General features: G+C 53.5%; 5 protein-coding genes across 5 annotated transcripts; all 5 read left to right on the plus strand.

The window, feature by feature from the left end:
• Window positions 1-26: 26 nt before the first annotated feature.
• Window positions 27-837, plus strand: DSM5745_07169 (CXXC motif containing zinc binding protein; the record flags this gene model as incomplete). The annotated part of the gene is made up of 4 exons (XM_026749185.1): window positions 27-61; window positions 182-431; window positions 512-637; window positions 694-837. 4 exons carry the CDS (start codon window positions 27-29, stop codon window positions 835-837), a joined length of 555 nt encoding a protein of 184 aa, XP_026602275.1.
• A 413-nt stretch (window positions 838-1,250) lies between these two features.
• On the plus strand, window positions 1,251-1,760 carry DSM5745_07170 (small nuclear ribonucleoprotein F; the record flags this gene model as incomplete). Its single annotated transcript, XM_026749186.1, has 4 exons — window positions 1,251-1,256; window positions 1,331-1,368; window positions 1,444-1,599; window positions 1,694-1,760. 4 exons carry the CDS (start codon window positions 1,251-1,253, stop codon window positions 1,758-1,760), a joined length of 267 nt encoding a protein of 88 aa, XP_026602276.1.
• A 544-nt stretch (window positions 1,761-2,304) lies between these two features.
• DSM5745_07171 (TPR domain protein) lies at window positions 2,305-3,981 on the plus strand (the record flags this gene model as incomplete). The annotated part of the gene is made up of 1 exon (XM_026749187.1): window positions 2,305-3,981. One exon carries the CDS (start codon window positions 2,305-2,307, stop codon window positions 3,979-3,981), a length of 1,677 nt encoding a protein of 558 aa, XP_026602277.1.
• Window positions 3,982-4,780: 799 nt separating this feature from the next.
• DSM5745_07172 (uncharacterized protein) lies at window positions 4,781-6,199 on the plus strand (the record flags this gene model as incomplete). The annotated part of the gene is made up of 1 exon (XM_026749188.1): window positions 4,781-6,199. The coding sequence occupies one exon, from the start codon at window positions 4,781-4,783 to the stop codon at window positions 6,197-6,199; it is 1,419 nt and encodes a 472-aa protein (XP_026602278.1).
• A 4,583-nt stretch (window positions 6,200-10,782) lies between these two features.
• Window positions 10,783-11,022, plus strand: DSM5745_07173 (uncharacterized protein; the record flags this gene model as incomplete). Its single annotated transcript, XM_026749189.1, has 2 exons — window positions 10,783-10,942; window positions 10,991-11,022. The coding sequence occupies 2 exons, from the start codon at window positions 10,783-10,785 to the stop codon at window positions 11,020-11,022; spliced, it is 192 nt and encodes a 63-aa protein (XP_026602279.1).
• Between the last annotated feature and the right edge of the window lie 3,746 nt (window positions 11,023-14,768).

Below are 14,768 nucleotides of genomic sequence, written 5' to 3' on the forward strand. Positions count from 1 at the left end.
GTCCGAGGAGCAACGTACCACCCAAAATGCTTTCTCTTATCCTCACCGCAGAGCTCTCAGGGTAAGCAAGCGTCCCAGCTCGTAATACCCTCAAAATCGCTGCCGCCAGATTGCGCAAGCAGCTTCCCCGCACCGCGACAATCCGCTTCCTTCCATCGAAATAACAGCTAACAGATACCAGCGTCACCGACCTCCGCCCTCAAGACACCGAGGACGAGCCCTACTACTACACCTTCAAGGTGCAATGCACCTCCTGCCGCGAGACGCACCCGAACTGGGTCAGCTTCAACCGCTTTGTACGTCCCCTGGCAGCCCCCCTCACCAGCTCAACCATCGTCGCCAGCTTCGCTAACCAAGTTGAAAAGGAACAACACGAAATCCCGGGAAGTCGTGGCGAAGCGAACTTCGTCTGGAAGTGCAAGCTCTGCCAGGTATGGGCGCGTGACTAAATGACTGACTGAGGACCTTGGTCGCAGGGCACGAACGAGTCCGTGACTAACGAAGGCAATAGAGAACTCACTCCGCGTCTATCGTGTCCGGCCCGAATGCGTACGCTGCCGGCGACGACAAGCGCAAGGGCCAGAAGGTGATTGACCTTGAGTGCCGCGGGCTGGAGTTTACGGAGTTCAAGCCTGATGTTTGTCGTCCCTTTGTTGTCTTGGCTCTTGGGACGAGACGCTAACTCTGGTACAGGGAGAATGGGAGGCGAAGGGTGTAGAGTCTTCTACGCCTTTTACGGGCATTGACCTCGCGGAGGGTGAGTGGTATGATTATGATGAGAAGGCTGGGGATGAGGTTGCGATTAAGGAGCTGAAGTGGGAGTTGGGAAGGGCTTAGGGGGGTTTGTCTTATGAGATACTGAGCGATGGAGCGAAGGTATGGTAGGTGTAGCATTCGGACTTGTCTAAGTAGGTAATGAATTATTCGATCAGGCTTGAAGCCTCCAATGTTCGTGATGGTGATGATTGCCGCCTGAAGACTGAGGCAGCGATATCCGCAAGGCGGTGATTCCGCGCTTATCCTGATTGGGCGACTGAGAACCGCGTCGAGCTCCAGCACATTTTCGGCTGGACGAAGGACCTCAGCAATTGACCAGACTTCCGCCGTTGTTGTCGCAAGAAACATCTTCAAGCAGATATCTTCGTGAAGGAGAACATTCTGCTCGACTATATTCTTTGGAACGGGCTGGCTCCATCCCCGAACGACATTTCCTGATTTCCGACACCGCAAGCCGCTCAGAACCTTCCGCGATGAGTGTACGTTCCCCAGATTCCAGCATACCCTTCCCCCCATTGTTGGAATGATTAGAGACTGACGGTTGCTTTTACAGCTTCAACCCGTGAACCCCCGCCCCTTCCTTCAGGCCAGGTACGCCGACCGACTCCTCTCTCTCCCCGAACTCGCTTGTCACCCGCTCAAGAACCGCATCTAACAACGCTTTAGGGTCGGAACCGAAGTCATCGTTCGCCTGAAATGGGGACAGACAGAGTACAAGGGCCGCTTGGAGAGCATTGATTCATACATGAACGTGCTGCTGCGGGATACAGAGGAGTTCATCGATGGCAAGCCCACGGGAACCCTGGGTCTTGTGCTTATCCGGTGCGTTCATCCCCGGAGAGATACCGGCTTGCATGATTTGCTTCCGCGGCGGTCAATATGGGATGGACGTGATTGATGCTGACCGGGATTCTAGGTGTAACAACATCCTCTGGATGGGCTCCGCGGAGAACGTTGAGATGACGGACCTGGGACTGCGATAGACGGATTTCGAGCGTTTTATACCATACCAATCTTTTCGTTTCGGTCGCATGCGTGGATAGGGTATGAAGATGGACAGGGTAAAGCGACGGACCGGTTTACGCCTCGGCATGCGGTTCTCGGCCGGTCTTCCTTCGATGCGTGGCGTACGTGTTTACTCGGCGGCTCTAAATAATACTGGCTTGGATTGATCTGGATCGTGAGAATGGGCGTGCGGAAAATACTGAGCTTCGTTATGCCGTTCGGGAGCAAGGATGATCGCTGTGCGCTACTGCGCTGCTTCTTATCAGGCGTGGAAATATAGCGCCAACACACGGTATTGACTGATTGATCTATCTCCAATAATGTTACATACAAAAAAGCTGTCCAGCTCAATAGATGCGGTGGAATCCATTCCTCGTCCTGGAGTAGTACATCACGCGGAGATAAGTAGGCATTTCATGCGGACTAAAGTGGTGATGCCATCCATCGCCAGCTACCCCACCTCATACCATCAACAACTATCATGACTATATCGCTCGAACCTCAAAATCACAACCCGCAGCAATGACATCAAATAACCTACCTCAAGACGACTACTTCGACCTCGGCACCTATCACCGCCCTGTAAGCACGACAAACCCTCAAGCCCAGACGTGGTTCAACCGCGGCCTGATCTGGACCTACGCCTTCAACCACGAAGAAGCAGCAAGATGCTTCCAAAACGCGGTTGGCCATGACCCAACCTGCGCAATGGCCTACTGGGGCCTCGCATACACACTAGGCCCAAATTACAATAAGCCGTGGCAGTTCTTCGACGAGGTGGAATTGGCGTCGACCGTGCGGAGAACACACAACGCAGCACGCGACGCAAAGAAGCACGCGTCCACAGCTACAGCGGTTGAATCCGCTCTCATCGACGCCGTGCAGTCCCGATACCCGCATGAAAAACCGGGGCAGGACTGTAGCGCATGGAATCAGGGGTACGCGGACGCCATGGCCGCCGTGTACGCGCGGTTTCCCGGGGACCTGGACGTCGCAGCGCTGTACGCCGACGCGCTCATGAATCTGACGCCGTGGGCGTTGTGGGATTTACGTACTGGCCAGCCAGCGCCGAGGGCTCGAACGCTTGAGATAAAGGACGTCCTTGACCGGGCCCTTGCTGCGGCTGGGGGTTTGGAGCACCCCGGTCTCGTGCATCTCTATATCCACCTCATGGAGATGTCTGGGGCGCCGGAGAAAGCGTTGACAGTGGCGGATCGCCTGCGCGGTCTGGTGCCTGATGCAGGACATCTGAATCATATGCCCACTCATCTCGATGTCCTCTGCGGCGAGTATAGACGCGCGATATCGTCGAATTCGGAGGCGATTGAGTCGGATAAGAGGTTTGTGGAACGGGCTGGGGTTGTGAATTTCTATACCTTGTACAGAGCGCATAACTACCACTTCCGGATCTATGCGGCTATGTTTGCGGGTCAGTCGCGGGTTGCTTTGGACACGGCGAAGGAGCTGGAGGGTCAGATACCCGAGGAGCTGCTGCGGATACAGTCGCCGCCCATGGCGGATTGGTTGGAGGGGTTCCTGGCGATGAAGGTGCATGTGCTTATTCGGTTTGGTCGGTGGGAGGAACTGCTGAGTCTCGACATTCCCGCTGACGAGGAGCTATACTGCGTTACGACGGCGATGATACACTACGGCCGTGGCGTCGCGTTCGCGGCAACAGGGCGAGTCAACGACGCCGCTCACGAGCGCGAGCTGTTCCAGTCGGGCTTCAAGCGCGTCCCGAGCAGCAGGATGCTCTTCAACAACACCTGCACCGACATTCTGGCGATCGCATCCGCCATGCTAGACGGCGAGCTCGAATACCGCCGCGGCAATTACGACTCCGCATTCCGCCACCTCCGGCGCTCAATCGAGCTAGATGATAACCTTCCCTACGACGAACCCTGGGGCTGGATGCAGCCGACCCGACATGCCTACGGCGCCCTATTGCTGGAGCAAGGGCGAGTCGAAGAAGCGGAGGCCGTGTACAGTGCGGATCTGGGCATGGACGACACATTGCCTAGGGCGCTGCAGCACCCGAACAACGTCTGGGCGCTGCAGGGGTGGCACGAGTGCCTTGTGAGACTTGGACGGCACGCAGAGGCGCGCATCGTGAAGCAGCAGCTGAAGTTTGCGGCTGCGGGGGCGGATGTTGAGGTTACGGCGTCTTGCTTTTGTCGGAGGGGCGTTGATACTTCTTGAAGTGCAGTTCCAGCCTGTCCAGGTCCCAATCTGCAGGTCGCAAGCGCCCACAGAGGTATTGCACCCCGGACCCGTCCTTCAATCTGATACCCCTTCCGTTGATGCTCAATTGGCGATTGTATCGAGTAGCTTCCCTCATCCAAAGAACAACTTCCACGAAAGGAAACGCCCGGGACGCATTCTCCGTAGGATTTACCCGGGTTCTACAGCGTAGATCCCTGCATCTGACGTCTGCTCATGCATAAGCGACGCCGGAAGTATAGTCCATATACTTCGATACCATCTCTGTCCACCGTCAGCAGCTGGACGGGAGATTCTCGGTCTCGGCGAAGCTCCGAAGTCCCTGAGTGAAGAATCTTCGGCAGCTCCACCGTGGCGAATTGCTTCCAGTCTGAGATCTGATCGAATCAGAGCTACCGATTCACTGCCGACTCGCCTTGCCTTCCTCTCGAGTCATACTTCAGCAGCGATATACTATATCGACTGGATGCTGTGGTGAATGGGTGCTCGCCAGTCCTTCCCCCGACGTCAGCGTCCGAGTCGAGATGGGAACCGCGGATGCGCCAGCGAAGCTCAACCCACTCCCAGAAGGCACAATTGCAGTCTCATTGGCTGCCCGTTGAAGATCAGGCAGATTCATGCCGCTTGAATTCAGTGAATTCACTTTTCTTGAAGCTGAAAGGCTGAAAGTTCCAAGAGCTTCGGAGGACAAAGCACTGTGGGCTATAAGATAGCTGCCCATGCCTCCACCACCTGTTATGCTTAAACTTTGCGATAATCGGAAACCAAGTCCCGCGAGATGGAGGGGCTCAACGACGATATCATTCTCCTGATCGTGGATCATCTCGAAGACCACGGTGATCGCTACAATGCCATCATCGTCAACCATCGCTTCCACGAGTTGTTCTCTCGCGCCTTGTACCGGTCTGCATCGCTGAAGAATGTCTCGGACGTCCAGTCATTTCTGAAGACGATAACGCTGCAACCGAGCCTTGCCAGTGCGGTACGGTCTCTGGATTTCGAGGGCTGGACGTTCAACGATGCGCAAACCCTCTTTAGCCAGGACGATATCGCTTTGTTCTCGAACTGCGCGAAGGCTAATTGCCATTCACCGGAAGAGCACGCGCAATGGGAAAGCGACCTGAGCGACGGCGTGGACGAGGCATGGATCGCGCTTCTGCTCTCGTTCACACCCAATATCAGACAGCTCAAGCTGGTCTACCCGTCGCATAGCCTGGAAATTCGGGGCTACCTCGACCGGTTGTTTCAGAGGGTCACGACGCAGCAGAAGCCCTTTGACAGACGCCCGGCGTTTACCCGGTTGCATGACGTGTCCCTGAGGCAGGTGACGAGGGACGATAAGGCCATAGGCACTTTCTCCCCGTCGCAGATCGAACCCTTCCTTCGGATGCCGTCGTTGACTCGGCTAGCCGTGGACTCGCTCATCGAATACCGACCTGACCCAAGTGAGGAACAGACCGAGGTCGATGCAGGTCAGAAAGTAGAAAATCTCAACGTGCAAACACACTCACTTTCAGAAATAACCCTCACCTCCAGCAACGCCTTCAACGGCTTGAACACAACTTTATCCTCCTGTCCCGGCCTCAAATCCTTCAAATACCAACACACCGACGCACTCTTGTTGGCCGAGGGCTTCCGCCCTTCTGCATTTAACACTTCCCTGGCACGCCACAAAGCCACGCTCGAAACGATCTGGCTCGATAATCTCGGCACGCATCTTCCTTTCACAATCAGTGGACTCAACGAAAGCCACGAGGAATGGTTCGGCTCGTTCGCGGAGTTCACGGCGCTGAAAGACCTGCGGATCCGGTTGACGAATTTGCTCTATATCCAGTATTCGTTTGAGCCGGTGACGCCCTTGACGGATGTCTTGCCGGAGGGGATTGAGAGGCTTTATATTGAGGACTGCAAGGAGCGCTCGTTGGGGATGCTGCTTGCGCAAGTTGGATTGGTGCTCGAGGCGCGGAAGACCAATGGGCGATTTAGACGGTTGAGAAGCTTGGATATCGAAGGCTTCTTCCATGATGAGGAGGAGGATGCGGATACTTCTGGTGATGGTGACGGTGAAGGGGGCGGTCTCGCTCCGGCTATCAAACCACGTATCTGTGAGATGGTTGAGCCCGTGAGGGATGTTTGTGAGAGGGCTGGAATCCGCCTGTCTTTGCGAGATCGGATGTGCCTGCATACCATGGGTTGACGCGTTTGGATGTGCTGTCCCCCCGCCCCTGTCCCTTGTGCCTGGGCATCCTAATTACTTTTATCCCCTGTCACGATATCCCGCTCCGCAGTATGGTGTTCGGCGTTTGGTCTCCTACTCGATTTTGGCTTTGGCTTTACGTTAGATTATGGAAATGAGCACGGGACAGGACACCTTTGATAGACCAAGTTATTTCCCGATAGAGCGCGGTTTTCCTTGGAACTTGAGCATTCTTTTTTCCTATCACCTCGCTTCTACGCGTTCTGGCCTGGATTCCTCGCGGACTTTCAGACCGGTATGAACGTACTTGGGGAGGTATGATACATGGTAGCACGCTCCTACTGCTGAGGTACGATAGTCAAACAGGGCCCATCACTCCTGCCTGAGCTGTTTCAGTCTCCATCATTGCGTCTAGAATAAGGCATCATCTAATCCATGGAGCGAAAATCGCTACGCCGGAAGCAAAGCTAAACAAGCACAGGCATGGAGCATAACCACGCGGAAAGTCCTCAACAGCACAATCACAGCGCACTCATAAACGACCTCGGGACCCAACCACCAACCCCAGCACAAGAACTCCTCTCCACCCTCCACCAGCGCCTCTACCCCTAAGTCTGACAGCCCCTGCACCCCCCTCCAGCTCCTCCCTCGTCTCATTCCCAACACACCTCCACCCGCTCAACTCCGCGCCCTTCCCACGAATACACCCCCCACAACCCCCCTCGCCTCAGCAGTAATATCACAGTACGCCGTGCACTCATCCGGGCCGTGATACCCGATTTCGGTCTCCATGTCGCTGTCCTCCCCGTCGTTTGCTAGGGCGCAGTACTCGCGCAGGGAGGTGAGCGGGTCGTCGTCGGCGCTCGAGGTGATCACGCTGGTGTTGGACTTTAGACTGGTGTTTCAGGAGATGGATACCGGTGCTGCGCAGTAGCTTGTTGAGGGGAGTGTGCTGGTGTAGATATCATTGGCGTGCGAGCTGCAGCGGGCGCCGCCGTAGGAGATTATGGAGGAGTTGGGCATTTTGGCGGGGAGAGGGTTTGCTAGGAGTGGAATTAGGATCTGGATCTGGATTAGGTGACGTTTTGGAGTATGTTTCTTTTTTCAGATATGGTGGAATAGACCCTATGCAGGTGGTGGGAGTTTCTTGCGTCCTGTCTCTCGGTGGGCCGGAAGTCTGGCATAAATCTCTAACGGGTTCTCACTGCTTTGCAGAGTACGTTCCTTCTTGCTAAATATAGACCTACCTCACATCCATGGATAGCTAGACCTCGAGACGTCTATAAATGACGTAGACAAGCCAAGACAAGTCGGTCCCTTGTGGCAGAGCGCAAGGCTTACCCGTAGCTTAGGGCCTGGGCACCCCTGGGACGGGGATGGGGCTGGAGCATCATTGCACCCCAAGCGCTGATCCAAACAGACTCGGTCCTAATGATGTAGTTATCTTGTCGCTCAGGGCCCTTTGGATCCTGGTGCGCACCGTAGTTCCCTTTTGGGCTTGGCCCTTGCCATCAACTGAAGCCTGGAGCTTGAGCGTGAGCGAGAGCCCTGGAAATGCAAGCAATGCCGCCTCGATGTCGAAGCTAGCAAGCTAGAAACCATGACGCATGCCTCGACGGCGTCTGAACCGCTCTGGAAATGATGCGCCGTACCTGGCTTTGGCTCTCCGGATCATGGCGCAGGTGGTGTCAAAAGGCAGTTTCTCAATACCCTTAGGCACCTACCTAGCTTTCTTCCGATGGAGTTGATACGGGGCACCCAGGTTCGAGAAGGACAGAGAATCTACCAGCTGCGTTTCGCCCCAGGGTCTATATCGTGAACCAAGCCTTTCCATCCGTACCCTCGGGACCCGAACGGGACGTCCTGCTCCCATCCCACGTAGGGTTCCGTGTTCGATGGCCTAGAATACGGTAAGCTTCGAGTCGATGCATTGCTTCTGGGTCTGGCCTGTTACGAAGCGCCCCAAGAAACAAGCACGCAGTTCCGACTAGGCCCAGACTGTAGAATTGATGGCTTGGGTGCTGTGTCTGTGTCGGTTGGTCTTTCGCCGAGCAGCAAAGAGAGACTGACGTTCCAACTCCCGGTTCCTAAATACAATCGCATCTCCTCACGCGCAGAGGCCGCGCGGTCGGCCGGTATCGAAGCGAGGTGTGGAAGAGATAACTAGGCCTAGGGTTAGTAGGGATTTTGATCGAGAGATGGATGAAGGGAAAGGGATCGATCCTACGTACGCAGCCTGCTGCTCCAGCAGTTCCAGCAGTCGTACCTCCAGTCTGGCGCCAGGCCTTCCGTCTTCGGAATCGAGTGGCGGGTTCGGTCTTTCTTGACGGGCGTCAACGCCATCAGGCGTCCATCTTTGGGATTTGAGGCGAGGTCCGATGGAAGATACCAGCTGGAGGCTGGAGCACAGGGTGCTGGCATGTTCCAAACCTGCACTTTCGCTCCCTGGCCGTCTTCCAAATCCTCTTCTCGAAAAAAGGGCAGATCTCACCTGCTTCCCAGCCGTGAATTTTGCAGAGGCCGGAAATTCAGACGAAAGCCTGGCCGGTGGAAGCCCGGAGGAAAGTCTAGTCAGGCGAGTCACCATCAGCTGCATTGAGCGCTGGGAGCTCAATCCCTGTCACCCTGCGTTTGATGGTGCGTGTTCGGAGTCGGTGCTTGATGTTTATCCTGAAAGTCAAACGCAGCGCCGGCGTAATCCACGAAGACGCACCCTCGCGAGGACGACGCCCTGGAGTTACAGCAGGCAAGCATACCCAAGGAGCAGTCTCAATCGACAGCGATAACTGTCCATTGCCTTCGCATTCTTGATCATCAGCGGCATGAGCTTTCCGCAGCACCTGCAAGAGGTTCCGTGCCTTTCTGCGGAAATCCGTCTTCAGCTCGGCCGCCACAGGCAAGGTGAATCAGTACCGGGATCTAGAACTCGAACACGGCAGTCATTCGTGACTGAGGTCGTCACATAGTGCACTCGAACGGGTAAGGCAATATTCACTGCCGCTGGAACCGGGATCGTGGGCCGGAGATTCGAAGGCGTCGTCACTGACGAACGTCGAAAAGCTCTTATTATTACCTAGACCTTGTGGAACTGCCAAAATACCTGGTACCGCAGGCCTGCGTCTCCAAGATGTTAACAAGCCAGAAACCTTTGGTCGCAGTCGCCCCCAAAAGAACGCGGCGGCAAGATCGAAGCCCTAACTCTGGATTCACCAGGAGTCTCAACCACCAGCCCGCCCCCAACGACTTCCTCGACTCGGGCAATTCCAGAGCTTCGCGAAGGCTTCTCAGCATGAATATATCGGTCATCAGGCCAGTGAATGCTCGCTGGGAAAGATGCCGTGAACGGCGTGGTTTAGTTGCGGCAGTCGGTGACAGCTGATTGAAGGCCCGCGCAGTGGCTTCGAGAGACTTCTCTCCTTCGCCACCCCGTCAATCCTAGAGTGAGGTGCAGCGACTCGTGAAGTTGACGCTCTCAATGACGCGGATGCCAGGTTCTCCCAGGTTCAGGCGGCAGTCACCGCAACTCGGGCTTCCCACGGCCACTTCTCGTCCAAACAGAGTGAGCTGCAACTCGAGAGGATGAACACACGATTTTGCAGTGTTGTCTCAGAGTCTTGAGCAGCGGGGATACCAAAGTTCATACACAAGGGCCTAGCGGGCGTCCGTCATCGGGGAACCGGAAGACGAAGGAAGGTGGGTGGTGAATTAGGGCTACCCGGCACAGCCACCCTAACTTCACTGCCATGGGAGCGAATCCCGCGCTCACCCACGCATCCCACGATTCGTTCGAGATGCAGTCACAAGGACCGTGAAATCCATCGCCCATTAACTACCTACCGAAGTGACTAGCCTGTCTCCTGCAACCTGTTTCACAGCATTCGCCGCCAGACCGCGGGGTATAAATATCTCGTCGATTCCCGCCGAGCGAGTCGAAATCTTTCCTTCCTACATCTCTCCCGTCTTCGACTTTGTGGGTTCCTTGCATGGGACCGATCCATAGCTCTTATGTCTTATGTCTTATGTCCCTTCGTAGGTAGCATGGGACCTAGGTGCAGTTCTCTTATGTCCCTTAGGTAGGTAGCGTAGCGTAGCCCACGTACGTAGCTGACATCCCAAGTCCGAAGTCGAATATCGCGGGAAGACAACGTCGACCACCTCGGTCGAAAATACTTTCCCTATACTTCAAAGACCCGGCCAAGTTCGCCATCGAGAGGGAGGCTTATACCTCAACGCCCGCTTCGGCGCTACTCCCCGTCTTCTTGATGGGACAATCCGGACGCCCAGGGCATGGCCTGTCCGGCCCTTGGAACAGCCTATATTTCCGCTTGTGCCTGGCCAGGAGGGAGGAATGCTTGGCGCCTACATCTTTTGAGGCGAGGGGGGTGGCGCATTAGCGCTGGATATGTAAGTTTCCCTTTCCTTTGACTTGGTCAACTGAGGATGGCCTTAAGGGTGGATATGGATAGATCTGGGGTTAACCATGTAGGTACTATAGCCCGGCCGACAACTAACAGGCCCAGTACGTTGTCGTGGGGATCACATCAGCTTGACCTCTCGATGAAAAAGACTGGGAGGGAGTCAACATGGGCGCCAGTAATGGTAGCACAGAGCCAGCCAACCTTGCGGAGTTCCCACAGGATATACGTCCCATTCGTGTCGCCGCACAGGTCCTCAAACACCCAGTCAATGGAGGGGTCAAGTTAATGCCTTGCCACAACCCTTCCTCCTCGCTCGCCCTCTCTGGTACGATCGCGGAATCCCTCCGGTATGGCGTTTTGCTGACTTTGGAAGCCGCCAGCGTCGCCGCTCACGAGCTCCCGTAGGAGCAAGTCGCCTAGGAAGTAGACGACCGGTCTATGCATCCCATACACGATCAAGAAATCAAAAGTCTTCCACCTCCCGGAGTACCGGGCAGCATAGTCTAGCCAGAATGACCGCGGCAAGGTCTCAAAGACCTATTCGGTAGTTCTGGGGTCATGCATCGCCCACAGACGACATGCATAACGCTCAATGCAACCCACAAAGCCATGCGCCTTTTCTTCCGGGACAGTAGGAACGTCGCCATCACCTTCATCAAAAGCTAGTCTTAGACGGTCCTGTGACCCCCCCTCGGCCCAAACCCTATTTCCAGTGGGAGATACCGCCGCACGAGGAGGCATCCTCTCATTGCATTTGGAACCATGGGGCTGCCCAATGCAGCGTGAGAACGAGGCAGATACTTAGTAAGCTCCTTCCTTTTGCAGTTATGAGGTTCACTGACTGGCCTTATATTCGTTTGTCCGTCGACGTCCAAACCGCAGATGGCGTGATTGATATTCACCGCAACCCGCCCATATACCTCATGCTGCGAGAAAAGACTCCTTGTCGGAACAGAAGGCATGTGAGGTCGGTTGGGATGGAACCGAGGGTGCAGACTTGACTGAACCCAAAGAATTCCCCATCGACTCGGCAGCTTCGGTACCGTCACGGAAGTTGTGGAAGAAGAGGAGATTAGCACCCATTGTTGCCGATTCCTCGATGGGCAACTACCGAGACTAGACGGGTATCTCGAGTCGTCAGGACCAGCGAAGGAGTTCAGAATGTCAGTCAGACCAAGGGCAAGATGCGCCGAGTGGCTGAGTCCGATGTGGGTGTACAGAAACAGCAGAGATCATGGTCTCCAGCACAAATCTATGGACTAGATATGGGCAGACTTGCCAAACGCGTACACGAAGGAGCAACGCCAGATTCTGGTTGACTAAGTGCAAGAGCTAATACTCGCCAAGATGGAGTATTAGCTTGAGGCAATATGCCATCGACTGGAGGATCGGGTAGAGATAAAGAGAAAGTTTTAGGCCGAGGTCAACAGGGAGATGTACGTTTTCCAACCCACATTGCCTGCCAGAACGTATGTGGACCGGGGCTGACGAAAGTACAAGAACACCTGGGTGCAGGTCGAAATCGACGCAAGGTTGCGTGATGGCACACCTGCAGACTTGCCCACAAGATTCAGGCTCTCGTCACGCCGAATTCCACAAAGGGAGCAATGACTAGCAGCAAGAAAAAAAAACTCCGAATGGGTTTTCAGACCTCGACCAGAACGGCATGGACTTTGTGCGCACACAACACCCATAACAAGCATTCAGACGTGGCCGACTGCACAGGAATGCCGGATGCCTTTTGGAATTTGTGACTCAGATAGGTAATGGTAACCACACAATATTGTTACATCCCAGATGTATTCTTAGAGAGTGTCTGCCACCAATACCCCTGGCACAAAGCAGACCTGTCCTGATCTCCCATCACTCGGGCCATCTCGCCACCTAGCCGCCGCCAGTCTGAACCTTACCAGTTGACAGAGAGCCCCCCACAAGACCAGAATCTCGGCGCCATCGTCTTACCGCGCCACTGGTTCGAAACCCCCAACCCCGGTGCCCCGGCCGCTGCTGCGGGTGTCACTCGGTTCCGGAGACTGTCTCAGGTCCGGCGCTGGTGGAATCCAGAAACTGCAACTGCATGGCATGATCTAACTGAGGGAATGCGGAGGGACTCTGGCGATGGTTAGGGTTTGTCCTACAGGAGGTTGCGGCTCTGTGCTTGCCTCCCATCGAACTGGGGCGGTGATGGTAAGTCCAGACACTGTCATTAAACTATGGAATCTGGATGCTGATAGGCGTATAATGTCTAGGTTGGTATAGCCTTTGCAAAGTTGGGCGAAGCCGTCTGCAAGATCCGCGGGAAATCCCAGCCTGACGTACGCACCATGAAAGAACATGGCGCCGAAGGCGAGGAGTCCTGGCAGGACCCTGTTTAATGCGCACACGTCAATCACACACGCTGGCCGGGTCTCGGCTGTACAGCGACACTTTATACAGGCTGAGCTGGTTATTCTATTCATATCCGATCCAGAAATACCATAGCCAGAAGACGTTCAGCTGCGCACCCAACCATATCTTGACACACCACTAACGCTACGAACAAAGCCGCAACGCTTCCGGGCTGATACAATAGCTGTCCCTAGGATTCCTCCTTGGACAGGCGGGGAGAGCCTGTCTTCCCACGAGCGACGGTGGATCTTTGCCCCATCGTGCGCTCTGCTAAGTCGGGGTTCTCTGGCTTCGCAAACCCGGGCACCTGGAAGTGAATGTCTTACCCCTTGAAGAATACCAAGGTCAATCACGAGGAGATCACAATCGATCTTGGACTGTTGAAAATGCCAGGAACCGGAATCCCGCGGAGCTCAAGAGCCCTCTGGGGTATGCGCCGGGAAGCTCATCGGCAAGAGCCTCAATGACATGGAAGAAGGATGGTTGACGTCAGGGTCAAAGGTAAACGAGAAGCAGTACCTGCTTTTCCACCTGGCCTGCGGGTGCTACCTGTACTCCGCTCTTGGGAGGAGGTGGCTGTGGCCTGATTATCCTAAAGGCTCGAGAAGGAAGCCCGAGGACGGCACCTGGACAGTGGAAACCGTGGCCCTTACCGTGTACATCACCTGGGCGGAGGGATGATCAAGATAGTACTCGACCCTACAGTGGCGGTCGAGGCGGGGACCAAGGCACCTCCAACGTACGTATGGGATGCCGGGTGACGACTTGCCCAAGGCGCTCGAACACCAAGACGTCTTGAACTATTAAGTAGAGCCATCAAGCAGTACAAGAGGGTCCCTATCGAAATGTGTGTCGTTCTAGTACTATATTATCCGGGACCATCTAAAAAACTACTGTATACTAACTTTCCGCCTCGCGTCTGGCTTTCTAGTGGTTTATTTTCATAGTGGCTGGTCCTAGTATTTAACTAAAAATATAGTATTTCTTTTTTATATCCTGCTAGCCCTTAGCCTTATATGAAAAAATAAAAATACTTAAAAGAGTACCTTATTTCTCCTGGCCCTTGGGAATCAGTAAAACCTATTATTAATATTTTAATATAAATATTTTATATACAATTATACCTTTTACTTAATATTATTAACATTATTCTATATCATTTTCTATTATACCTTAAACTTTACTTTTATATTAAATACAACACTATAAAATAAAAAACTGCAAGGTACTGTACCCTAATATTATACTGAAAATGAAAAGTAATATTAATATTAATAGGTGTTTTTAAACCCATGTTAATAGCTAATATGGCAGCGTTACCAGCCACATCCCCGGTACGCGGGGTTCTGCCCCGTGTTACCGCCTTAAGAAGATATTTTGGCCGTTCCACGGCATAGCTTTATAATCAAGACTTTTTATATTTATATAGCAAGCTTTTGCTGCTATAAATAGTAACATGTCCTAGCAAGGGCAGGGTCTTAATTCTCTTTTTTATTGCTTTATAAAGGTTAATTAATAATATAATTAATTATATACTAGAGGTGGTTTTACCCTATTTAAAATCATGGGTCAAAAGTCTGTGCACACTCTTTTTTATTTAGGTTTAAAATATTAATAACTACACTAATTTAAAAGGTATTATAAAATCCTTTATATATAAAATATATTAAATATTTAATTTTGCTATAAAGTAAAAACAATTAAAAAATATAATTTTTATAATAAGTTATCTAATAAAAAGTAAAAAGAAATATCTTTTTTAA

The sequence above is a fragment of the Aspergillus mulundensis genome (genome assembly GCF_003369625.1).
Source record: "Aspergillus mulundensis strain DSM 5745 chromosome Unknown scaffold_7, whole genome shotgun sequence".
Classification (NCBI taxonomy): domain Eukaryota; kingdom Fungi; phylum Ascomycota; class Eurotiomycetes; order Eurotiales; family Aspergillaceae; genus Aspergillus; species Aspergillus mulundensis.